Raw genomic sequence first — 25069 nt, 5'->3', positions numbered from 1 at the left:
TGATTACTGCATTCCTTTGCATCTGACACAAGATCAAGCAGTGGGGCATGTGGCACGCTCCGTCAGACAAAAAGATCAGCAAAGACAATGGCTGTGCACACCATACTCAGTGGTGTTCCAACTTCTATTTTGTCTGAAATACAGTCAGAGATTTGTATTTTGGGGTGATGCTCTTGAGGGCTGTTGAAGAGAAGGAGCCTATTTAGTCTCTTCATAATCAGACCATTACTCTTAGAGCTTCCCTTCTCAGCCCAGTTCTTAACCTGAGGTATAACTTACCAGAAATTTTTCTAATAAATTTTTGAGCAAGAATTCACAAAAGCAATACATGTAAACTGGTATTTTAAAACACCTTTCTACTTTTAAAGGGAAACACTAATTTTCCTACTTCAATATTTAGCAGTCTATTCCATCTTGGAATTGGAAGTTTAAGAGCTTTCATTAGAAGTTTGAAAGGGAAATCAATAAGTGGTCTATGAACTGAAAAATCAGTTCAGAGCAAGACTTCTCCTAACATTCCAATAATCACGGATATCAATCTGGATCCAAAGTGTATTTATGCCATCTCTTAAGTCATCATACCTTAGTTGATTCCACAAACTATATCCAGAAATGCAGCAGTTCTGGTGAGTTAGGACAAATAAGTTCCTCTTCCCAAGTGTTATCCACTGAAACGTGAGACTGGCCACGCAATGAAATCTAAGGTGCCCGTTTCTAAAGCTTTCACTGAATTACAAAAAATATGAAAATAAGACAGAGCATAGGAAAAGCAGACACTGGAGACCATTGTAAACATAATCTTTCAGACATGAAAAGCAACATGTGGCTCTACAACGCACAAATGATATCAGACTGATCTGTTGATTGATTCAGATCCGAACAAAAGACATGGCCTGTCTTCAGTCAGCCACCCACAGGACTATTAGACATAGGGCATTGGTGAAATAATTTTTATATTGCTGACTAAAAATGACAAGAACAGCATTGTATGAACTACTGCTTGGCTAGAAAAGGGAGAAAAGAGGAGACAAAAGACGAGGATAATGGTCCTGTATTATTTGTTGATTCCTACAGTCTGCATGTGCTCAGCATGCAGCAAGTTACCAACATTCTCTCCTTAGTCAAGCAGTTTTGCTGCAAAACATTTACAGCACACCAAAAATTCTACCACTAAGGACACAGACTGGAGTTAAGCTGATTATAGAATGTGGACTTTCTTTTAGAATATGTTTTATTTATCTAAATTAAGTATTTGAATAATCAGCTGTTTTAATGTGGACTGAAATAAGACCCTATGCAAGCACGTACTACAGAGTGTTGATTTTGGATCTGCTACACTAGAACTATGAATCAAATTGACTTCTGATCTTTCACCTGATGATCCAGAGAACTAAAACAGATGCCTAAGAAGAGAAAAATAGAAAAACATATTAACTTTGTTGGAACAATAAAGAGCAGAAAGGAAAATATTGATATTATTCGGTAAGTGAATATATTTAACATAGCTTGTGTTTGACTTTCTCTAGAATCATTAATCTAATAAAAGCCTACTGAGGCTTAAAATAAAGCTATGTTTTTCATTTATAAAGATTAATAACTATATTAAGTGACTATTATGAGTGCAACAGACTCCCACCACAGTTTCTCTTTTCTGTCATATAAATACCCAAAGAAAATAAAAAGAAAGGAAAAAAAAGAAAGGAAAAAAAAAGAAAAAGCTTGTTAGATGAAACCTATTACCAGAATAGCTAGTAAGCATGTCAAAATCTGAAAAAAGAACAATTCTTTGCTGAATCATATTTATTTCAGATTTCAGGCTGCTGACTTTCAAACAAAAAAGCCACACTGGAAAATGCAAATGAAATAATATTCCAGCCTCACACAGTGATTCAGAGAGTAGAACTGACAAAGGCTCACCACTGGCAAAAACACCTCAGCTTGTAAAAGGGCAATTACTGGTCAGAGAGAAGGCTGTGGCTTAGTTACACTGATGCCCCAAATCCCATGTTGATTCTAACTTTTTTTTTTGGTAGGACAGAAGAGATTAAGAAGTATGAAATATCTGAGGGATAGCACTATATGAGGTCAGAGGTAACCACTGCAGATGGAAATTTTAGTGCTTCTCAACACGTTCATTGCATTGACTGAGTGAAGGGGCCAAGAGAGTTCTTCAACCTCTAAGCTTTTTGGTGCCAATCCATCCCAAGCAGCAAAAGTCTGCCTGTACATCTGTCACGTGGGTTCTAATTACTAGCACTTGCATCATTTCAGCACTTCACCCCAAATAATCCTACCTTACATCCTGTTGTTTCTAAGGTCTTACACAGCAAGAGTCTTATTGAGGAGATGCAAGTGCTGCCCGAGCAAGGGCTAAGTAAAATACAGAAAGACTGGCTCCAGAATAGCACTTCAGAGATACGCATATGCATCACCATTAAACGCACCTTCTGCCTGAGATGCGACTTCCACTCAAGCAGGGGATGTGCAAACATCTGCACAGCAGAAACAGAGAAAAGTGAAGAATACAAACAACATTAATGATACTCTTTACAAAATGACCCCTTTTTAATATAGGGCAGGACCCATGTATAAGGATTAAGTGTTCTGCGATAAATGGCAGTGCCACATTGATGTATGTGTTTATGGGTGGTAGAGACCAGGAATGAAAGGCAGCTATTTGTCTGGGAGCTCGTGGGAAAAGGTGCTGTATGGTACACAGTCCCACATCCTTCAGACTTGTCTCTACCTACCCCTACCACTTATATTGTTGTCACTGTATTTTCAGCGCATAAGCAAATATTCACGAGGCTAAATTCAATGAACATCTTTTTTAAAAAATTGAATAATTGCTAGAAAATTAGGAAAATACTGCTCCCTTATTTTAGGATCAAAAGAAGAAATATGACAAATGAGGACATTCAGTTAACCACCTCAGATTATGATGAGAAAATATTAGTACAAAGTGATTAATTTTTAATAGTATTTCAATTTAAGCAGACTCATGAATCTGCAGAACCTACTCCTTCCAGTTCTGAGGAAGTAATAGGTATGTGCACTAAGAAAAATACTGTAAAATTTAATCCCATTCAAAATCTTTCAGATTATTTTCAATAACTAAAATAGAAAGTAACTATAGACCAAAAGCATTCTTTGCTTGCCTGACCCTGCAAGCAAGTGCTGTCACCAGGATTCTCACCAGCGATGACTCGGAGCAGACTCAAGCTGCAGACAAGTAAGCCAGCAACCAGCTTTGACCTCAGATTTGTAAATGCTAACATAAAAAACTCCACATTTACAGATCTGTGTAAAGCCAAGAAATGTAGAAAGCTCTCAAACTCAGATATATAAATGATACTGCTTTCTCTACATTTACTTCATACATCTTATTTTATGAAAGTGGATGGAGTACTTGTATAAAGGTACAACTGTCAAACAAAATAGTACCTAGAAAGAGAGAAATTTTGTTTTAAGACTAAATCCAGTGAAATGCTGGGACTTCTCTGTTTTATTCCCCAAAATTTCTGAGACAGAACATAAACCAGAGTGGCACAATACTGCAACACTAGCACCACGAAAACTTCTCAGGAGGCCAACACTTGGTCTGAGCTGTAGGTGCTTTCATGTGATTTCTGAACTCTGAAAGAACATCCACATCTCCAATATTTGTTTTTTTCTTGAGTATTATTCTAATGGGTGCATAGAAACGCTAGTTGCTTGAGCTCACTATAAACACTAACCTGCAGTTGAATAGTTTGTCCTTACTCATCAGTTACAGAGAGTGGATAGTCATGAGCTGTGTTTTAGGGCAGACAAATTGGGCTGTCAGTTCTAATGTGTGAACTGGGCTATCAGGTCACATTTTGGTTAGGAGAAAGGAGGCCTACTTACGAACACCAACAACATTTAGAGATTAGTTTGTATTGTTTCCAAGGAGAATTACCAGATCCCGGTATATATTAATCCAAGCACAAGAAAGACAGAAAGAAAGAAAGAAAGACAGAAAGATAGAAAGAAAGAAAGGGAGTGCAAAGGGGAAAGGGGAAAGAAAAAGGGGGAAGGAGAAAACAGAAGGAAAGAGAGGAATGAAAAGGAGGAAGAAAAGGGGGAAAAGGAGGGGAAGAAAGGGGGAAGAAGGGAAGAGAAAAGAAACACTTGCAAAAAATACCGGTGCTAGAAACTGAACTCCCTCATAATACACTGAAACATAGAAGAGAGTTGATATTTGGAAGAGATTTCAACAGAAGACACACTGTGTTATCTCTTAATGTTATAACACAGGAGCTTTGTTTAATATCCTGCATTAATGGAGGAGCTCCTTAAGTGTAATATTACAATAGAGAGCATAAGAAATACCACTGAGGTCAATGCTGCTCTACTAACTGTCATCCTGTACAGAAATATTTTCTTCGAATACCATTAATGCTTTCTCCTTTCCTTTGTTCTAATTTCTGAAGGCAGCAGAAACTAAAACTTCTTCCACAATAATTTCTGCTTTTTTCTTGGCAGAGTAATGGTATTAGACTTGTGAGAGAAATTTACCTTGGCAATGTCTTATGCACAAGTCTTTTCAAAAGAGATGTTGTTAGAAAGAATCCCATTAAGCAGGCTTTTTCACTATCTTCAAAACATAGGTGATAGCACATTTTTCGTCATAAAGAAGATTGCTTAGTTTTATTTATTATTTTGAGAGAGAATCCATTAATCTGCTTCTCTTCATATCACGCATCTCTTTACGTAAGAGTAAACTCAAGCTGCCTGTTCTCCTTGCTGCATAGGATTCATTTTCATAGATTGTCAAAACCAGAAAGGATCAATATGATAATTTAATCCGATCTGCTGCTTAACACAAGCCAAAGATGTTCATATGGTAATCTTTGTATAATAAACTCAGTAATTTGTGCTTTAAAATACACACACCTCTTTTTAAAAATGTATTCTTATACTTGAATTATAAAATCTCTCAAAGTGGGAAGCAAAAATATTTTAGAGAACCCCAATTTTAGCATGTTAAGAAAAAGTTTTAACTAATGTGCAATAATCTTCTGGTTCATTACATGACCATCTAAAACATTCAACCATTTTTAAAACTGCCCGCAATTGCTTTTATTCAGCTCACTGCTGAAGGAAAAAACTTAAAAGTATAGAATTTCTTTACAAGGCAAATTGTAACTACTGCCTTAGCACTGCCCCAGGGATACTGAGGTCACTTTGAGGGACTGCATAAAAGCTTTCTAAAAAAAAAAACAAGCAAACCAATGAATGAGAAGTGTTAAGGGCTACTCAGCAAGAAGTGCAAGTACAACATGCTAACTGCACTGCTGTGATGGGAAGGGTTACACTGACCTCAGCACTGCCAGATGATGAGCTGTGAGAGTTTCTATTCATTCTTAGAGCCTGAATGATGGCTAACATATGAGCAATGGTAAAGATTCACAGACACAAAAAGGTATATTGCTGACTGGCCCGTAGCATAGGTTGCTACACCTGCCAAATGAACACCAATCTAATCTAGCTCCAAGAGCCTCCATTAATTCTTGGTGAGGATCTGGCCTCTCATTTGTAATTGCTGGACTAATTAAGCTGAAATTCTGTTACTCTGCCTATTCTAACTGGGTGCAAAGTGACTGATGATAACTTTTAAAGGCCGTCCATTCATAAGAAAAATACAACCATACTTACACGAAGCAACCCAAATTTTCTGCCATTTTATTATGGTTTACTTTTCATATTAACTTACATTTGTTTCCATGTATCACCCACTTATGAAGTAGAATTTCTGAAATAACAAGCAACACAGATCAGCCACTGCACACAATCTGTAAAAAATTCTGAAAACATCCAGATAACAGAAATGAGAGATACACGGGAGATGTTTTGGTGTCAACAGTCCCGTAAGAAGTATGAACTAGTGTTGCACAGAACTGTGAGAAGTAAAACAGGATACAATATTTCAGATAGTCTAAAAGTTGAGTTAGTGAACTGCAATATTTAACCTTCCTACACTACAGGGACAGATAAAATTGAGGCTATGGCTTTGCCTCTGTGGAGAAAACTGAAACATATGGAACAACCTCTTGAAGAATAGTTATATAAATGCTATGTCTGAAACAAAAAGTAATTTTATTTTGGAATAATTACTCCATTGGAATTATTTCACATGGGCAGCTCTTCTGAGCAAGATCTGTCATATAATAAACTTGGAATAGTATCTTCTACCACAAACACATGATAGTAAATGGCCCCATAGATAGTATTAAAAGGCATATAGTACTAATTGAAGATTAAACGTAGAATTTAACCAGATCAAGTAGCAATAGAAAGGTAAAAAGGCAGATAACTACCCATGATTTCCCATATCATCTTGCACAATTTTACATCCCAATTTCCTTCTTAGAAAGGAAGAGCATCAACCCCTTTTTCTCAATCCAACTAGCTGTATAAAAAGAGAAATAGCTAAAACACCCAATCTTGCTCATAAACACAGATTTAATTCTACCACCTGAAGCAAACTAATCACCAGCTTCTAAAGAGTTTGAAAGGCCAAACTTAAAATACTGAGTATAAACTGACAGAATCGAAAACTATGAAATGTCTTAAAAATGTTCATTTTTAAAAAGGGTGAATTCTTGTATTTGTCTCCCTGTACTCTTTTAGCAATTGCAATATTATTTCAAGAAATCTCTAGGGATACATTTAAAAAGTTTCTCCCTGGACTATACAAGAATCTTTAATGTTGTTTCATCAGTTCTCATGAATCTGAGAGAATCCATCAAAACATAAGTCCAGTCAAAGAAATTTTATTTTGGGAGAACCAACTGTAATACTTGAAAATCCAACTTTTCATTATACTGACACGCAAAAATTAAAAATAGAAAAATGTTAAATTTCTTCTTTGAGTGAAATGTATTCTGCTGTGCTGCTAATAATCATTACCTAGAAAAGTAAATGAAAATTTGACACCCTCATATTTGTCATATGTTCAAAAGCTAATCAGCATCTGCTGAATGCTTCAGCATAAAGAATGACACGTACTCAAAATTAACATCCATACACCCAGACATGTTTTCAAGTAACAATCCGTGGGCTAAACCAAAAGGACACATTCATCTGGATCAGTCTGTACTAACTTTCTTGTGACAGTCAACAGGAGATGCAGACAGGAGCCAGGACCTCAATCCCACTCCAGTTTAGCCCAATACGGCATTACTTTACCATTCCTTCTCTGGCTGCTGGTCCATGACTTATAAATTGTTAAGAATCTTGATCTAGGTGTTGCTGGCTCTGGCCTATCAACATTCTAGAGAATATGTACCGAAAATACCCACTCCACTCTGTATTACATTTGACCAGAAATCCAATTTCCTCCCAGAATTTGACACCAAAATACAGCCCCAAAATTGTAACACTACGTCTCTTGCAGAAACCATGGACATTTGATAAAAACACCATTATCCTGCCATAATAAATGATTAACATGCAGATGTCATAAGGGATGCCACCCTATACATTTGCTATAAGTGGTTTCTGGACCTTGCCTCAGAAGTTAAACTAAAATTCAGAATCTTTTTCTGTGATTTTCTATCATTTATACAATTCACAAAATGACAATGTAATAAAGTCCTCCAAAATGTGACAGGAAGAACTGTGATAATTGTTTCACTTTGGATTACACTTAAAAAAAATGTTTGTTAAGGTAAATTTCTAGAAGAAAACTCCCCACAAACAGCGTAAGATTTCTGGAGAAGATACACCCTGGCAGATGTGCAGTTCTTGTAAGGAATGTGATGCTCCTCTCAAAGCTGCTTAAACTTGATTTTATTTCAGGTCTGCAACTAAATTTTTTTTGTAAATAGATTTAGGCTGTCAATTTCCAGGCATGCTGTGCCATCAGCATGTAGAGACTGCTGTGACAAACGTGGAGGCTGCAGCAGCAAATTTTATTATAAACTGGTAATTGAATTGAACAGGTTTACATTTGAATAGATTTACTGCACCATGATCTCTGACATGCTGCATGGGACTGAAATCCTTGTCTGTACAGCAAGAATTATTTCAGCTTATTTTAAGTCCATGTTAATCAATAAATTTATACCACTTTACATATGAAAGAAGTCAGTATATCATCTTTCTTCATACTGTACATAAAGGACAGCCAAAAAGTCATCCCCAGACTTTCCCATAGGTAAAAACAACAACACTCATCTCAAAAACTACCTTCCAACAAGAACACTAGAAAAAAACCCTCTTTGTTACAAGTACAGTCCTACGAATGTATGGTTTCAAAAGTAAAAGTGGCCACTAAAGGGGGAAAGAAAATAAAATGCCCTTATAGGTTCTTGTAGGTTGTCCTATTAGGTGGTAGATAAGCAACACCTGAAAAGCTAAACTAATTCTCCCCTAAATTAGTAATTAAAAATTAGTAGAAATCTTACTGTGTTTTGACAGAAAATACTCACATAACATGCATGGAAGAACTAAGATGTGCCCAACAGGGAGGCTAACAAAGAAACCTTCTTTTCAAAGCAACTAGTCATTTTGTCATTGTAGAACATTCAGAAAAAGATATGTACTTTAATAGCAGAAAATTTATGAAATTCTGATTAATAAAACTTGTAGGATTAATTTGAATCCACGGACAAAGAACGTTCATAAGAAAAAAATCTGACTCACAACATACATCTGAATTGTCTAACTAAATTATCTCAGTTAACAAAATTGTATGCAGAAACACAGTAAATGTGTGCACAATTTTGGTAACTGAGATAATTACTCATTTGTAGAAGAGACACTTAACTTCCTCATGCAGTCCCAGAAGCTGCACACAGCCTAGACTTTTCAATATATATGTTAATGGATTTTCAGTGGTGCCCTCAAAATTTAAAAGAAAAGGACTATATCAATTTACCTGCATGTACTCTTGATAGCACTGTTTCCTTTCCAAACAAGTTGCCCAATATATCTGTATATTAGGTTATTAGTGATATGGGGTCTTAACTTACTAAAAAAAGACGTTAAGAAGCACAGTCCCTTTCAAAAGGTGCCATACCCAGTCATCTCCTTCTTCCTACAGTTTATCTAAGCATCCTAATTTCACTTTTAAGTAACTGCTCCTAGTGGTCAGTTATACGAGGATTTTGGCAATTAAGAACTCTCCCATCACCACTGGAAGAGAGGGTCAAATCCTGCAGTTCTTACTGAGGCAAAATCTCCATTGAATCTGACAGGAGTTTTGCTCAAGTAAGACTAAGGACAGCGGGATTTGGCTCACAGGATCATAGCATCTGCCAAAGCAGTTGCACAGAACAAGGTTTATTCTTAGTAAGTATAATCCAATAAGAATATGTCTGTAGGTGCGTGATAGACCTAATTTGCTCATCATCTCTCCACTGGTCTATGTTGTTCTTGGATTTTACCCTGATAGCTGTATACTCAAACCTGTTTTAAATTACCATCAAATTATTTGCAAAAATCAGCCAGCTATCAAAGCTGAGTTTTAAGCACTGACAAAGCAAAATTGCATAGAACTATTTTTAAAGTTGTTGCTTAACACAAAGTACTCTCCATTGGATATTAATATTTAGAGAACATTACATTGATTTTATTTCGAATGTTTATCCAGTTCAGAAGTCCATGACATCTTTCTTGGTGGTTACAGTGCTCTACAGTAACAGCATATACAATACATGCACATAAAAATGTATTTTTGCATATACATTAACAGCAATAAAAGTGCATAACAGGCAACTAAGATTTAAGGAATTGCCTCTTTCAGTAACACACAGGAATCAGGTTCCAAGTGAGACAGCACATCGTTTCTTGAAAATATTTTATGTTTACCTGTTATTCAATATCTTCAAAATGTAAATGATGAATTAAAACATTCAGCTCATACTTACAGTGAGGGATAGGGGTTCTCACATGCATTAAGGAAAAAGAGAGAGGGGGATGGATTCTCCTCTTCTGCATGCCATTATTTGCTCCAGTGTAGTTACAGTAACTTCAGTACAGATACTCAATATTTATACTTGTTTAATTGAGAAGTAACCTTTTCATTTGTCCTGATATAGTGAAGACTGAGTAAAAACAGGGAAAAGAAGGCACAGTGTGTGTTTTGGTTTTCTGCCAGAACTGGGGCAGACTAACAGTGGATAACGAACAGAGGAAAGAAATCTTTGAGAATTCTCATGATTATTCTATTAGTTACCTATTGAAGGAGATTGTCTGCTGAGGTACATTTTGCTGTACTACATAAGATTAGAAATACTCTGGAGGTGATGAACTCTATGTGGATAAAGCACGATTCGATAGCTGAGAAGCAGACTATCAAAAAGAGCGAGTATACATGAAAATTGCCTTCACAACAACTGATTAGAACACTCACCAGCCTCTCTTCTTTCCTGATTGCCCTACAGTTGTTGCATATGTTTGCAGAGAGATACACATTGCCTTGGTCAGTCTTACCTTCTTTCAGCATGCCAACTTTTAGACACTTCATGAAGCGGCAGGCTTGGCAGGACTTGCGTCTGCGCTTTGTGATTTCACATTCATTCGTTGCTGGGCAGCTGTATTCTATGTTACCTGCAACAGAAAGTACAGGAAAAGAAGTGTTCAGAGGCACTGACTAACAAACACAATGGACATACTAAGCACTCGTAAAATTGCTGTTGTGTTTCACTTTGGAATATATCAAGAGCAAACAGAGCTTCAGAAAGGAAACACCTTGCAAGTAAAAATGAACAGCTGAGTTAAAAGATGAGGGTTTTTTCCTTTTTTTTTTTTAATAATCTAGACATATCTATATGAAAGAAATATACACAAAACCACAATTAATGTGGGTCTGTGTCTGACTCCATACATAGTCCCTAGCAAAATCCTTCACATAGGTTATTCCTCATGGTAGAAGGAAGAAATTTCATCATTTATTTTCTGTACCAAGTCACATGCTTAGCTCCTAGTCTGAACACTCTTCATTTTCCTTTTTTGCCAACTTCATTAGCCTTTCTTTGCTTAGAATACATAAAGAGGACTGCCATGCTTTACTGCACAATCAACTGTAACAGGTACTACAGTTTCACCCTACTACTTCCTCTACAGCAGGCAGAGTGTATCAGGCAGGGCTCGCCAGCATTGCTACCACCACATCTAGCATTTCTACAGCTGCCAGATCACATCTCTCCTCCAGGACATCGCCCCTTCCCCTCTATACTTTAGACCAAGCTTTTGTACTGAGAAGCATCAGGAATAGGATCATTCTTGCCAAGCTGTCAGAATAACAAAAACTGGAAGAGATGCTTGCCTCTGTGTCTCCCTCTCCCGGCTCTCCTTAAGGCCTAAAACAAGCTAGATCCTTAAATGTGAGCTCTCCTGGGCAAAACAGTCTCTTCATTTTTTTTCCCTTGTGGTTACTGCTTAGTACATATTTCACCCCAAAAATAAGAAAATAAAAGCCTGTAAATGAATGAGTAAAATATATATGACTAATTTTCTTTATGTTTTTTTTAACTCACATCTTTGAGTATATAAGTCCAAATGGGAGAACATCTGTTCTCTTTTACCCTAGCACCACTGTACTTTTCACTAAACAGCTTAGCTCAGCTTACTCATCTGCCCAGCCATGCATCCTATTGCCCATGACTACATTCAGTATGACAGACCTTGCAGCAGTCAGAAGTTTCACCAGGAAACTGACTTTTGAATAAAGTATCTTCCCCATCAGGCTGTCACATCTTGCTTTAAAGGTATTTCTTTATTTTCTAACCCTTTCCCCCTGTGATTAAGTGCATTAGTATCTTAATGAAAATGCATTCTGTTTATTGCCCTCTTGGGAAGCAAGAGGTCATCACACCAAATGCATAAATTGTCATCAGAGACAGTCCGAGCATAATTGCAATTTTGCTGCTCCATGTTTGCTGCACTCAGGGTCCATCAAAGTCCCCTGAAACATGTGCAGGTTCTAATAATTAGCATAGAGTCTGCCTGGGACCACAGCATTGATGAAATATTTCAGAGTTAATCACACTTTGTAAACACTGATTTATATTGACTACCTTTCTCCAGACTGATGTCTCCTCATTAAATATCACATTAGTGGATTGCAGGATTGCACAAAGACTCAAATGCTCAGCAACTGCTAATTCAACAGGAAGTAATACTTAAACCACTTACATCTATTGAAAATTGGTTAAGTATTTATGATAAAGGAGTTCTGCATGGTGCAATGTGTATTCTGCCAACACAGCCAGCATGCTTGGCAGAACCTTTTCAGGCCTTTGTAGGCTTTCTTCCTCCTGGACATTGCTGCATGAGTGGATTAGCAATGCTGGTGAGTAAAACAGATCTTGGTATGTCTGAATGCTAATAGATCTTGTTGACAAAACTCAAACCAGTTTAGTCCTCTTCCCCTTCCTTAGCTCCTATGAAGAAAGCATTCAAGAAACTAAAGGATACAGTGGCTAGGGAATTCAGCTTAACAGTTCCGGCAAAACTTTCTGGTCCACATTAGGAAAGTTTGAAAATAACACTTTTGGAATAATACATAGAAACTTAAAAAACTTAAGGGCAAACTTAAAAAAAATTCACATTATCCTCTCACTCCAGTGAAGTATTCTTAGTAAGGCACAACCACTACATAGGAAGACCTTCAAAGCCTCTCACAAATTGTATCTAATTAACTTCATCATATTATAGTAATACATGTATTACCATCTCTCCTTAAAAAAAAAAAAGAAACAGGGAATCAGAAATGCTTTGCACAAGATCAAAGATATCTTTACACAAGGTCAGAAATTATCTTGATGAAAAGCAAGATCGAGATTACAACACAGAACTTCAAGCACCAACGCTCTGTACCAAGGCAGGCGGAGCACTCCCATGTAGCAGGAGCCCTTGTAAAAAGGCACAAAGGTACAGATGTTGACAACAAAAAGTAGCATTCAGAACGAGAAAAACATTGCTCATATGCTTAAGGAGACACTTCTAATCCACACCCTGACATTTCACATTTGCACAAACAGTGCAACAGTCTAGCATGCAGCACATTATGCACAATGTAAATTATTTTTCCTGTAAATTCTTGCTACCTAAAGAATGCTAAAAGGAGCTATTATTCTAGTCACTTAAAATTCCAGTACTTTAGCTTAGAAGGGGAATCTCCTTTCAATTTAGGCTGCTTTGCTTTAATGAATTGTATTTTACAGCAGATGTTCAATCTTCTTTTTTGATGCTGGAAAATAAACTTTGAAGATGTTGCAAAGAATTTCTCCAATTATCTCATCAGTAGAGTTATAGTAGCAGCAGCAAAGATCCACGTCTCACCAATGGCCATAGCTGGTTCCCCTAAAGTGTTTCAGCATTTTAGAATATGGCTAGACCACAGCAAGAGGTCAAGGAACTAACATTTCTTCACCACTTCACATATAAATGCAGTGGATATGTATCTAGATATATATCATACTCAAAATGTGTTTTACCTACCACTCTTAGTATGAGTGGATATATTTTTGGCAAAAAACTGAATTTACCTCACATTTCAGGTCATTAGAGCTCTCATAATTTCTCATTTACTTCTATACATGAATTTCATAGGTACACTATATCCATCCAAGATACTCAGATCTGCATTTTATTTCAATAATGAAGATCCAGAAGGAAGCTCTACCATTTACTTGCTTACTTCAGGATGCTAGAGGCTGAAACTGAGCAGCTAGAAAAAGTTTGCCCAGTCTTGTCAACAGCTGGAGAGGTAGCTGTGTTATATACAGTGAACAAAATCAACATGGCAGCTCTGGGTCTTTAAACTGGGCTGACAAGAACGATTGAGCAATTTATAATATCTCCTGGCTGGTTTTCAGAAAGAACTGGGCTCTGATTACTTATTTCAGACTCCTTTGTACAATTAGTTTGCTGGCAATATAATTTTCTCACTTACTCCTTAATAGAATCGTGCAGCTAGCTGGCTGATAGAATAACAGTGTATATGTAAAACTCCTGCCTGAAGTGCCAGGGGATAATTTGTATATTCCTTTCAGTAGCATAACGGACTTTTACAGTTTGGCAGTTAAAGGGCTGAGTAATGTAGATTAGTATGACGTTTGAAAATAAAAATATATGTCAAATTTTCACTCCCCAAAAACACTGCCCCATGCTAGAATAATACAATAGGATTTATGCCAGCCTGAGTCCCTTTTCTCTCCTCATGCACTGAGGAATGTTTATTTAAAATTAGTTCCTTTTTCTACTCATTTATTAAATTTTATTATCTCAGCCAAAACTTATGCTAAAACTTATGCTGTATAACCAGCTCTCTGGTTTTAGATGCTTCAGACTGTCACATCTTTACAAACAGCTCAGGGATAAGTGGGCCAAGGTACCATTTTTTTTACCCCACAGATGAGGTTTGGATGTTATCAGAATGAGATGTGGAGACGCAGTACAATTTTAATGGTCCAGGGACTTAATTCTATGGCTTTACAAGACAGGGAACTGACTGGACTTAGCCAAGACTCTCAAAACCATTTTGGCCATTTCTTGCCCAGAACTGACAGGGACACTAAAGGTAACAAAAGAAGAGAAGAGAGAACCATGACGAAGAAGTCACTGAAAGCACCAGGCCTCATGCCTTGGCTTAAGTTATTGTCATCAACAGTTACAACTTTAAAACCTCATAGATACCAAGAATGAGAAGCTGGTTCTAGAAACAGGCTGCCATCTGTGGGACAGGCTGAAACAGGGGTCTCTCTTCCAGCAACACTGACAAAAAAAGCCACAGACAGCAAGTCTTAGCAGAAACTTTATTTTCCTTTTCATACTACAATATTCAACATTATAACAATAAAGATGTAAAGGGATTGCTAAAAGCTATTGGAATATGCTCAGAAAATCTTTGGACAAGTAGAAGATATGAGGAAGATTGAGATACAAGGTGAAAATGTGTTTGGAAAGAGTAGCCATGACCAACTTAAAAAAGCAGGAGGAATACTGAAGATATCAGTATTGAAACTTTTACTGCATGGGAATGTAGGTTCAGAAGAAAACAAAAAGAAGGAAAAAACCAAACCAAGCAACAATCCTTCAATGTAATAATTTCATGCTATAATCTGCTCACAAAACTTCATTTTAATGTCTCTTTATTTCTATTTAATAATGCTCCATTTTCCTCCCAAACTTTCTCTTTGACCTTTTGTAACCTAATACCTTTTTTCCAAAAACCTGTATTTAAAAAACAAGTGTTCTCATTAATCTTCATAGAGACTACTGCATCACTGGATTTAAGTCCTTCCACAGTGAGGTTTACCCCAGCTACCACCTTCATGCTCTCTTTTTCTGAGTGACAGACCCAAAGAAACACATCTGCTTGTCTGTGGGCTTATACACATGAAAACTCTGAAAATGAAAAGTAGCCATGATTGCAGCCATGGGTCTTCTGGGATTTAATAAAAGAGAAGTCTTAGAAAGAGAGACACGAGAGAATCTAAGCCAACAGAGAGTGAATTACAGTATGTTAGGTCACACCTTGATACTTAATCCATCCAGAACAGAAAAGAATAGTTCCTGAGAAACTGTGAAGAAGGTGCTCTTGGAAATAAAGAGCACCATGCTAACTTATGAAAAGAAGGATAGAGAAAAAGTCCCAGACGGACTTAAAAATCTATTTGATGTTTACAGGTCTTAGTGAAGCTGAACTGAGGAAAGCAAAAGTATTTTTTCTCAGGTTACAGTTTCAGTTCTTCCAGGCTCTGCTCCCTACTTTGCCGACAAAACTCAGCTGAATTTAAGTATGAGTAAATATTTTCACATGTAAAAGTACTCATTTATTGATAAGGTTTCAGAAACAGGGTCAGGTTGGAATGAGGTTGGATTTGAACCTAACCGAATCCAGTTTTTGCTGACAAATCCTCAGATCGATTCAAGTGATACTGTGGATAGGTCTATGAATTACAGATGGTTAAGCTTAAACTTTACTGTATTCACAATTTTTCACCCAGATGACTTCAGAAACAATACCGTACACAAAAAGTTACAGAACATTTAAAAATTTGGTTCCTAAATGTCTTTTTTCTCCTAAATATTTTTTTAAGATGACAGGACCATGTATGGAGGATTATGCTTAATCTCTGTTGCTTATGTTGCCTTTTCTGTTACAATAAAAAACTTGGGAGGAGCATCTAGTTTGTAAATAACTCTATAGCACAATACAGTATTTGTCAGAGGGACACAGCCAGCTGAAAAGTACATTTTAAGTTAAATCACTATGTTGAGTTGCTTTGAAGAAATCAGTATACTGTGTTACTGAACTATAATATACTTAGAACTTGTAAAATATTTTTTTTTATTTTCTTTTATTCCTACAAAGCAATATGGTGATTTAAAGAAAAATTGTAAAGGTGATGCTGGTTGGTCTGACTGCAGGACATTTTTGCATCAGTCTCTAACTTTAGGTAAAGAGTTTCAAGCATCATAAAAAAAAAAACACTATAATTTTCAGTAAGGGGCTGGTATTAGGGCATGCTGAACATATAAGGGCTTAACTAACTTTGATTCCAACTGGAGTCAACTTCTTTATTTTCAATAGAAACAAAAGGCATTTAGGTCACCTTAAGAGAGAATCAACACTTTAAAGACACAGAGGGAATTGATCCCCTGCCACCTGGGTGACACTGAAGAGCTGTTCAAGTCAGAAAGTCTGAACCATATACATGTTGTCCCTACTTGTATTTTATCTGGATCAATTTTGATAAATTCTATCAAGGCAGCATGGAAGATTGTCATTGTTTGTTTATGAGCACACAGAACATCTCGGTCTGTAAAGCTGTAAACCAAATGACTTTCACAGCAGTAAAAAAAGGTCATTAAAAAAGTTATAGAAACATTAAAATAAATCACTTGCTAGCTGAGACTTCACCTGCCTCTAGTTTCAAACTAGGGCTTTGTAAGCGGGCTGCAGGCTTTCAGGTATGTTTATAACATATAGAGATCCACGCCTAGTTATAATGGCATTGATACGTGCTACTGTAATACCAGTGGTATTTGTAAATCACATCTCTTTCTCAGTATTTCTGATGGGTTCAAAATAGCCATGCACTAATCAGGATGCTTATTCTTATTCCCAGAAAATCTCAATGCTTCGTACAATTTTCAAGGTTGTAAGGAAAGCAGAGATAGCAAAAAAGGACAGAACAATCTTTAAACTTCTCTCTAGTTCTCAGATTTCAGCGTGTTTATATTTTATTGTCTCAGCTTGCTTGGCTGCTGTAACTATGCAATGACATTACGACAGGATTAAAAGATGTGTTGGAAGGAATTAAAAATACTCACTTGCTAGTTTGGTTGGCCCACAGGCACAAAGAAATCAGCGGAAAAGGGAAGATATCTATCACTGCTTGCTTAAAATATTCTTTGAAAGAAATGCTGATGCACAGACTTTCACTTATATAAGGAAGGTGAATGATTTAATCAGGTAATGATGGATTCAGGTGACATTTAGTGTTAGGTTCCCTGGAGGGCTGCCATCTTTACACCAGAGCCAAGGTCCATAGGCTAGTGCACCAAGATGTAAGCCTCCACCCTACCCTCTATAAAACAACAATAATCTTAGCTACCAGCAAAGATGCTGAAAAGCCATAAAATCTTGCTTAATTTGCTTTCATTTCCTCAACAAAAATGTATTAGAGAAGTCAGCCTTCAGAGATGCAAAACACCCTTTGGAAGACACTTTGGTCATGTGCAACTTCAACTCAAACTTTATGTTGCCTTATCTGAATGTACATAGCTAGTTCTAACTTTCCTGATTAAAACTTCCTGATTTAAAAAAAAAAAAAAAAATAGTGTTTGTACATTTACAGATCAAATTGGCTCAGCAATGGGTCAACACTCTAAAGAGGGCTGAAAGACCTGAACACTAGAGGGATTAAAAACAACTCTGAGTAACCAAAAAGGTGAACAATGTACAAAGCACTTTGGGCAGTCTTTGAAGACAACAGTGACATCACTGCAGAACTGTAGAGCTGAAGGCTCTTAGCTGAGCAGCAAAAAATGAGAAAGCACACTTGGTCTAGTTCACGTAATAACCAAAAAGAGAACAGTATCTCAAGGATAGAATATTTCTTGTTTGTGTTAGGAGGCATGGACAGGTAGCAACTCTCAGGGATGAAGCTCTTAAATGAAATGGTAAAGATATGACTGCAGTGCTTCCTATCAACTATTGCTTTACTCACCCTGTGTATAAAAAGAAGATTGCTGCCTCAATACTGTTCATCCAACAGTTTTTCCTTAAAAAATAAACACATGAAAAAAACCCCAAACAGACTCCAAGAACTACAGGGACTACTGATTGTAAAATATTTGAGCTTTTGTGAGGGAAATTCAAACACTATACAAGGAAATAATATGAGACTTTTGTGACAAGCCTTATGAAGATGGCAACATATCAGTACATAGGCTTTACACATTGTCTTTTCATGCTAGTTTAAAGAGTCCAAAGACAACAGCCCTGATGATTTGGAAAGAGGGAGGAAGAAAGCTTTCTAGATGTGGGTCATTATTTTACAGAGAAAAATGCTAAAACAAAACAGCATAATAAACTGTCTTTGAATCTGTAAGTCCTATCATCCTTCTACTGAAAGCAAGAATACCATTTCAATCCACTTGCCGAAATGTTTAAGTTACAGGCACTGAGTAATTACATATTATTAATGCAAAATGTGTACTTACTAGCCTTTATGATAACTGAGCAAATAAAAATTATGAGAAATATATTTACACTAAATATTCACTACAAAATATCTAGTAAGTACAAGACCTCTGTGCTGAACACAAGACTTGGCACCCAGCTGACAACTGAAAATTCTTTTTTTTCTCTCTTCTTTTAATGAAAGCTTGGAGTTTTCAAGATAATACAGTGCACAGCAAAAACTGTGAAGAGACCCTAAAAATCAATGGACCTGGAACTATTTTTAGATGTTGCTATTTTCTGCTATTCCTGATGTTAAGCCAATTTTGGGGAGATTTGGCTGTGTGTGTATATCTGTGAGACATTTGCAATCAGCCACCATGTAAATTATCCCAGAAGCAAACTGAGAGCTGCAGCTCAGTGAGTATTAGCCTGAGCAGAGAGAACATCCAGTTCTCCCATCCCTAACATGTCACAAATGGGGCAGAACATCACTGGATTCTACTGTGACCTAAGAAGACACTGATTTTGTATATTGAGCTCTTTTTTGGTGGGTTTTGTTCTGTTTATTTTTGGGTTTTTTTTTTAGCCAGGCAGTTTCTTGTTTCTGATTTTTTATAATATTATTGATTTTTATCATAATTATGCATTCTTTGCCACAAATCCAAATGTATTTCTCTGCTATGTTAAAAATATCTATGTTCAAAAAAGACAGAATTACTCCTTCTAATTCAAAACAGTTAATTTAATTTCTTAATTTTTAACAAAATTAGCAGGGAATCCAAGTGGCAGGAAGAAGAAGAGGATAAATCATAATCCAGGAAGGGATGTTTTTTAGATTAAACTGCTGAATCTGAAGGGGAATGATAATCTCCATTACCCTTAAAAACAGGTGTATACTCTACATTAGAGTGATACTTGCCTTGTGTAGGGGCTACCAGGTATCCTGTGATACACTTCACTTCTGCCTCATGTAAAAGATGCCGGTGGTGTACAGATACTGTGCTGGTTCCCTGAGCAGCTGCCTGTGGCCTTCACCTACTGATATTTCAAGAGATTCCTTTGAAATGGAAAGAATGGAAAGACTCCCATTGACTCAGTGGAAAGGACACTGGGCCTTTCGTGAACACAAGATGTGCTTCACAATCTCACTTTATCAGCTCAGCCTTCCTCCCACTGAAGTCAGAGCAGGTGTGCCCATGACGTCAACGGGAGCAGCACCTAGGATCAACAAGTCTGAGCTAACTTAGTAAACTGATGAATGATCAACAAGCAAGGTTTAGGAAGTCAGAAGTTCTTTTTCATTGCATCTATAATTAAGTACCCATCACAGTTACGGTATTAGCATTTAAAATAAGCAATTTTTTGAGCCGAGATATATTATCCTTACATATGCAGTTACAGTATTTTACTCTTCGGGTAGTCTGGTTTTCTATTTTGTATTTGTTTTTTTCTGTTTTCCTGTTTTCTTATTTGCAGTTATGCAGCAATCAACTTCAAAACAAGCAGAGAAAGAAAGTGATATGAATGAGGAAGTGAAATGGGGTACAGGGAAGAACAACCTCCAGAACACTGGGACTAAATTTTATCAATTAGAGCAAAAAACCCTCAGGAGAATTACTCTTCAGCAAGCCTGAAGGTAGAATTTGCCCATTCAAAACATGAAGAAGCACTGTTTTCTTAAATACTTTTTGTCACTTACCACAATTCATGGTTTGATTCACCAAAATAAGTAGCTTCCATTATTTTGGATGGCATCTGAAAATTCTCAGCAGTTGTGCCAGATTAGTCAGCATCATAAGTGAAGATGCTGCCATGACATTATGATGGTAACATACTTCCTATTCTTAGTTTCTTCATTACTGCTTTTCCATTCGATGCCTGGTTTTGCCTTACTGCATTATTTTTTTTGTCTTCACAGCACTGTCACCTGCTGATGCAGCTACTGCTCTAACTGTACTGAGACGTTTTGCACAGCTGCCAGTTCTAACTTGAGCTGCATGGCCAAGTCCAGGTTGCTAATCTGGAGAATGACGTCCCTGTCTTGTGCTTCCATGCCCAGAAACTTGCTGTCTGTGGTGTGGTGTAAAATTGCTGCCAGAAGTCAACACTTCAATCAGTTAACGTTTCTGTGGCATTTTTTTTCATACTCACAATACGACTAAAATAATCATGCATCAATTCGGCCCTGTAGGGCAGCTATTACACAGCAATTAAATACCATTTATAAAAACAGAGTTGCTGGTTGAAATCGGTGCTTGAAGTTTAGCAACCACAAAATACAAATTGCTTCAGTGGAAACATTTTTTTGAGCTTTTCTGAAAATGTTCTTGAAGGTCAAGTGAAATCACCTACCTCACTTTTTTTTTTTTTTTTTACTTTTTCCAAAACAGACATCTGAAATGAGCACACTGTTTCTACATGTGTGATCATTTTACATAGGAACCCAGGCCACCACTATCAACCTTCACAGGTATCTTTCTTTACTGCTTGCAAACAGTGTAACATTCTGCTCCATCAGAACAACTAAAGTCTAATGTTTTTTTTTAGTGGTTACATGGCGGTGGTAAAATGGGTACTTCATGCTAGTAGAAAGCGCAAATCCCTCCATCAGTAAAATGGATGAAAGAAGAACAAGATGGCCATTGCCTCAGCAATGGATAAATTAAAATAACATTCATTATTTTTCCTTATTAATTTTACACTAAATATGGAAGTACTATATTTTAAAAATCTTGACCAAATATTTGAAATTTTGGTTTATGTGAAATTATAAACTAAATCTCACTTTATGTTCATTTTTAAAAAGAAAAGTGTGTCAATAGATAGCACGGTCTTTCCTGAGAATTCCAGGTGCTTGACATGTATGAAAATCAAGCTGGTTTTATTGAGGAGCTTAAATTTGGACTTAGCAACCTAATTTTAGTCTCTGAAGTCTGAATTTAATTTAATGTGACACTACTTTCCTGTACAGGCCAAGCTTGGCCTCATGTTCTTTAAATAAAGCACCTTCAATTTTACTTGAAAGGATGATATCTAAATCAAAGTAGAAGGTTATTTTGTCTCCATAGATTCTGAAGCTAGTAGAAGCGGTCATGCAAATTATCCCATTCATACTAATTTATGCCAAAATATGTGGCATATTTGTAACAGGTATCAAGAACAGATTAGTACAAAGTACTGAGCAGAGACCAAAAGCTGCCAACTTACTCTCCTCAGAACGTAATCTTACAGTTATTTGTTAAATGCGCTGAAGGCCACTGTATATAATGGGTGAAAGACCAGTTATTAATACACTGATAGGCACAAAGCATTTGTACCAATTTAAAATGCACCAGTGCTTTAACAAAATTAAACTGGATTTCTGTAACAATTTAAGTACGGCAGTGGTGTAACTAGGAGCAAAACACAAGCATGATCCCTGTGTGCCACCAGGTGTGTTCAAGAGGAGTACATAACAACCTTCAGCAAGCATTCTGCTTCCTTCACAACAAGCATTTATGGGAATCCATGACAAACTCATACAAAAACCAAATCTGAACGTGCACTGGATAGTTCCAGTGATTTTCTATTTTTCAGAATCAAAATAAACATGGCAGGGGTCTTAACATGACAGACAGAACTCCCGAAGAAGCCCAAGGGGGCTTTTTCGTGACCAATATCTGTAGGACCACACAGTATGAAGAATGAAAAGGTACAGTCTGAAGACCTAACAGGATTCAGTCTAAGACTGTACTTTTTCATTTTGAGCAAAAGAAAGAAAGTTTAAAGAATAACCAACCTTGAATTGTCCTCTTGAAGAAAGCCTTGCAGGCTTCGCAGGAAGCCACTCCATAGTGGTACCCTGACGCAATGTCACCACACACCAAACACAGTCTTTTGGGCATCGAGTTCAGCATATATTCACACTTGGTCTGTGAATCTTCAGCGATGGTACTGGAGCAGTCATCATACCGTTTCCTGACCGGCCCGTTGCCCCCAAGCCCCGTGGCCGAAGGGTAGAGGGGAGGTGAGTCCAGCCCGTTCTGATGTCCATTCATGGTGGAACTGTAGCTCCCGCTGGCGTCGGAGGAGCCACCGGGGCTGTGGTGGTTGATGCTGTCCGTCAGAGAGGCAGGGCTCGACGGTTCCGTCTTGATGTACGACGAACAGCTAGAATCAATGTGTCGATCTTTGCTTGACATTCTGCAGAGAAGCCTGTAGTGGGGAGAGAGAGAAAGAAGAATCTGTGTATTAAAGACAGTGCTCTTTAAGGCTGCTCTGGAAGGGTTAGGGACTGCACATCATTCATTCATTAGTCAATACTTCTTGTTCTACATGAAGGTAATCAGCATAAGGGCATGACAGAGCTTTGTCAAAGCTCCAGACAGGCAGTAAACAAAAACTTTAAAGAGACCAAATCCATCTGTTGTCCCCTCCACCTGCCCTCTAGGCTACATGTCAACTTCACATCAACTCTAAATTCTGAACTTGTCATCCAGCAAGTCAAAAAATCTTAAAAATCCTATTAAGATGACTTGGCTATTAAATGTCTTCATTTTTCAATCTATACTTTCTTTCTGTAAATTCCATCATTATCAGAAACAAATACTTCCAAGTTTGATCACATAGATGTTCTGCTCTATAATTAATATTTGTCAAGGCACTTGACTAAAACACGTATCCATCATCTATTGATCTGATCCCAGAATTGAAGAGCAAGTCTCTTGCAATCTTCTTTTTCCTTTATTAATATTGCTTTATTATAGATACAGCTAAATAGCTGTATCTAGTAACGGAGTAGCACATCAACGAGGAACTCTAACAAATAATTAAGGCTGGACTCCATTTTCACAAAATCTAAGTGAAATGATTCATCAGCTCTGGCTGCAATTACTTTCTAGCCATTATCCTCAGACTAACCAGTAATAACTATGCCACTACCCCATATATCTGCAGCTCTATAGGATCTGACATTTTATGTGTTCCATTTTTGGATTAAAAAAATATATTAGAGGAAATTCTACACAAAATTTTGTCTTTCAGAAGGTGGGATTCTGTCTTCTCAGTTCTCACATTTTCAGAATTAAGTATCTGAAATAAAACCTTACAACATCTGATCCAACAAAACGCTTTCTGCAGGGGGAATAAGGGGAGAAATCTTTGTCTATTTCCAAACCCAAGTGTTTTATTATTGTTAAACACATCTTAAGTTAGGTTGAACAAAGGACAAAAATAATAATTAGAAAGCTCAGAATCAGATATTATCTCCATTTTCTACAGCTGTGATTATGAAACCCCAGTAGCAAATAGCCTATCCAGCATTTTCCTGACAGCACTCTCAGAAGCTGCCAAAGTACAGATGACAGTTATGAGCATTTCTCTAGAAACATTAACTGCAAAAAAGCAATTATCCCATAAGGCCACCCACATGGAGCTATGGATTCATGTTTTCAAAGCAAACATATCAGTCCAGACAATTAGACTGACTTTAACTTTCTAAGTTAATTTTTGAGATCTTGTCTTCACTTTTCCACCTCTTTGTGTTTAAAAATAAAAAATTTAAATATATTTCTACTTCAATATTCGGAATCAAATTCATCAGTGGAAGACAGATATAAATCCAGAGAGCTGGCTTCCTTTCCAATGAGGGTAACTGAGATCAAAGCCTTCATTAAAGATATCTGCTTAGGATGAGATTCACCCTAAAATCAGTGCCCATGGATCCTAGTCAGGACCTCTAAATTATCATTTGTACTGTAAAATTCTATTGAAAACAAACAATGTGTGAATTTGGAAAACAGCCAGATTGATGTACAGAAATGTCAACCTCTAAACTTAAAATCAGTGCTTATTTGGGGAGGTGGAAGGAGCAAGCTCTCTGGTGTCAGCAAATAAACCAAGGAAATGGGAAGGTTAAAGCCGTGAAAATATCTTATTACATTGGACCACCTGCTTGTGTTGTCCTTTCCTCAAGAACTGGAGGGGGGGAAATCCCCTTGCCAGCCTGCAGTAGCGTGTGCCTTTTCTTCTGCATCTGCTGCCTTGTAGCCGTCACTGTTAATGAGTGCTGTAATTAATAGATAGCTCTCTCTTGTCTTTCTACTTGCACTCTGGGCTAAGCACTTTTCTCAAGTCAACGTTTGAAAGAAAGGGGGTCGGCACTGACTTACAGCAGCTCTGCGAATTCCTTTTAATTTAGAGCACTTACACCACCACTCCACTTATTACCTTATAATTACTGGACCGCTCTCACATACATTACGATCTTAGACTGGAGTTAGGAGTTATTAGGGTACTAAAACATGGTGTCTCTCTGTCTCTCCTCTTTCTTTGGCACTGAATTTTATACAGCTATGATTAAAATTATCAATTAACTTTCACATTTTACTAATTTTTTATGTTATTTTTCTACACATTAAC

General features: G+C 37.1%; 1 protein-coding gene across 15 annotated transcripts in view; it reads right to left on the bottom strand.

Annotated features, from left to right (window-relative positions):
- Positions 1–25069, bottom strand: part of ESRRG (estrogen related receptor gamma) — a 391578-nt gene that overhangs the window by 101406 nt on the left and 265103 nt on the right. For 14 of the 15 annotated variants that reach the window (XM_017812810.1, XM_017812795.1, XM_017812796.1 and 11 more), the window contains 2 exons: positions 22449–22864; positions 10462–10578 (listed from right to left, as the gene is read on the bottom strand). In XM_017812810.1, coding sequence (XP_017668299.1) covers positions 10462–10578; positions 22449–22851 — 520 coding nt within the window. In that variant the 5' untranslated portion in view covers positions 22852–22864. Of the gene's footprint in view, positions 1–10461; positions 10579–22448; positions 22865–24384; positions 24396–25069 lie in introns of those variants that run through there. The other variant, XM_017812808.1, reaches the window with a different exon arrangement.

The sequence above is a fragment of the Lepidothrix coronata genome, unplaced genomic scaffold (assembly GCF_001604755.1).
Source record: "Lepidothrix coronata isolate B3197 unplaced genomic scaffold, Lepidothrix_coronata-1.0 Scaffold38, whole genome shotgun sequence".
Classification (NCBI taxonomy): domain Eukaryota; kingdom Metazoa; phylum Chordata; class Aves; order Passeriformes; family Pipridae; genus Lepidothrix; species Lepidothrix coronata.
Note: the sequence above shows the minus strand (reverse complement) of the source record. Positions and strands in the feature narration are given on the sequence as shown.